At 39.1% G+C, this 2,590-nt stretch overlaps 1 protein-coding gene across 3 annotated transcripts in view; it reads left to right on the plus strand.

Moving 5' to 3' along the window:
- LOC104718058 (probable xyloglucan galactosyltransferase GT19) overlaps positions 1 to 1,713 on the plus strand; it is an 8,573-nt gene extending 6,860 nt beyond the window's left edge. Inside the window, exons 2-3 of one of the 3 annotated variants that reach the window (XM_010435717.2) lie at positions 17 to 1,230; positions 1,578 to 1,713. In XM_010435717.2, the coding sequence (XP_010434019.1) occupies positions 17 to 1,204 (1,188 nt within the window). In that variant the 3' untranslated portion in view covers positions 1,205 to 1,230; positions 1,578 to 1,713. Of the gene's footprint in view, positions 1,419 to 1,577 lie in introns of those variants that run through there. The other 2 variants (XM_010435716.2, XM_019230485.1) reach the window with 2 other exon arrangements.

The raw sequence follows: 2,590 nt of genomic DNA on the forward strand, positions 1-2,590 counted from the left end.
CGGCCGTTGGATCCACATCCGTACACTCCCATCACGATTCAATCTCGATCTCCTCTCAACTTGTAATCGTTACCCAATCACCGACGATCTCTGCCCTTACTTAGCCAATCACGGACTCGGCCCAACAACCCATACCCGTACCCGAAGCTGGTATCGAACCGACCCGTTACTTCTCGAACTCATTTTCCACCGTCGGATCCTCGAATACCCGTGTCTCACACCCGACCCGGATCTCGCCTCCGCCGTTTACCTCCCTTACTACGCCGGCATCGATTCTCTCCGTTACCTCTACGGACCCGATTTAAACTCCAGCGCCGATCACGGCTCTGATCTCCTCGAGTTTTTGACCCGTGATCAACCCGAGATCTGGTCTCGCCGCTCGGGTCACGACCACTTCCTCGTCATGGCCCGACCCGCTTGGGATTTCTCTCAGCCGTTGACCGTTGACCCTCCGGTTTGGGGAACGTCGTTTCTAGAACGCCCCGAGTTTTTCAACCTGACGGCGTTAACACTCGAGTCTCGTTTCTGGCCGTGGCAGGAACAAGCCGTACCTTACCCGACGTCGTTTCACCCGCACAGCTTGCCGTTTTTGGAATCTTGGATCCGCCGCGTCCGTCGCTCTCGGCGAACCTCGCTTATGCTGTTCGCCGGAGGAGGAGGCACCTCAACTTCTCCGAACATCCGCCGTAGCATCCGGTTAGAGTGCACGAGCGCGAACGCAACCGAATCGGATAATAATAAAATCTGCGATTTCGTTGACTGTTCAAACGGAATCTGCGAGCACGATCCGATCCGATTCATGAGACCGATGTTACAGTCATCGTTCTGTTTACAACCACCGGGAGATACACCTACAAGGAAAGCTACCTTCGACGGTATCATCGCCGGATGCATACCGGTGTTTTTCGAAGACCAAACCGCGAAAATGCAGTACGGTTGGCATTTGCCGGAATCGGAATTCACGGAGTTTTCGGTGACGATTCCGAAGGAGGATGTGGTGTTCAGAGGGGTTAGGATACAAGACGTGTTGATGAGTATACCTAAAGAAGAAGTAGCGAGGATGAGGGAGAGAGTTATAGAGATGATGCCTAGAGTTATGTATAGAAGACATGGAGCTTCGATGGGTTTGATGAATAAGAAAGATGCTGTTGATATTGCTATTGATGGAGTTTTGGACAAGATCAAATCTAGAGTTTTGTTCTGATTTACTACTAACAACACTTTAAACAGGTATGTATAATGTTGTTGTTTTATTATGATTATACTTAAATTCTTTTTTTTTTTTTGTAATGTGTTTTTTTGATTGTTCATGTTGAGATCAATGATATATTTATAATCTCATTGAGATTCATCAGGTTAGTAATATATATATATAACACTAGTTGTTACATTAATAATGAGTTAAGGTTTAGGTGAGAGTTATTGGTATGGTTATGTGGATCATTGTAATAAGTAGTGTGATTAGAGTTAAATTTATGCTAGTCTTGTTTGTGGTGGTGTCACAAATGGGGCTGTTTTTGGTGAGTGAGTGATATTTGTGTTTCTTTGTAATCCGAATTACGATCTTTCATGTGCAGAACGCATAAAAAAATTTACGTTGGAAAAATTCCTATATCCGGAACAAATCAGCTTTGTTCAATCCGTGATGCAAATAGTTTACACTTTACAGTAACAGCATCCGACATTTGCATGCAACTGGTACACGTAAAAAACAGATTTACACAAAGTTTACAATTCCAATGAGTAGTTCATCATCTCTATATATATTTAAACCCCATTCTTGTTAATCTTATGATAGAATCTTGACGCCTTTTATCGGAAAACATATTCGTGGCTATAGATTTTTGGTAAAAGCCAAGTAGGCCAAAAGACTATTAGACTAACGCTGAAGCCATGATTTCCAATAATGAACCCATTTACCTATTTGGGCCTATTCCAAAATCTTTTTTTTTTCTTAGAGTTTGTGTCTTTACTCTTTAGTATCAAACATATGCAAATATGCAAGTATGGATCACAATCACTTCCTACATATTATGTAACAAAAGGTTTTAGAGTCATTTAAATTTGTGGCATTTTTATTGTTTCGGTAATTTAAAAAAATTATATTCTAGTTTGATATATATATATATATATATATATTCTTAAATAAAATTTACACTTAAGATTAATCACATAAATGTTTTTGGTCAAATCACCTCAAATGTCTTCGATTTAAAGTTTTTAAAATTCCATAACATCTAAATATGTAGTAAGTACAGACATATTTTTATTTTCTATATTTAGTATTTTAAAAAATATTTGAAGTGAAATAAATTTGAGTTTAAAACCATGGAGATTTCGTAAAAGTCATGTATCCCGCAAATATATTAACACAAGTGGTAATAATTTTTACTGAGAATTTGTTTTATTAAATGAAATAAATTATATGGCAGAAATTGACAGAACAGAGGAATACAACAGGAAAAATATTAAGGAAAATGACTCTTTTTTTTTTCTTTAGGAGAAAGACTTTAAAGATGTGAAAAGGAGAGGCGAGAAACAAAAAAAAAAAAAAAAAATTAGGGGGAAGACTAATGGGTTAATGGAGCAC

Source organism: Camelina sativa, chromosome 10, assembly GCF_000633955.1.
Source record: "Camelina sativa cultivar DH55 chromosome 10, Cs, whole genome shotgun sequence".
NCBI classification, from domain to species: domain Eukaryota; kingdom Viridiplantae; phylum Streptophyta; class Magnoliopsida; order Brassicales; family Brassicaceae; genus Camelina; species Camelina sativa.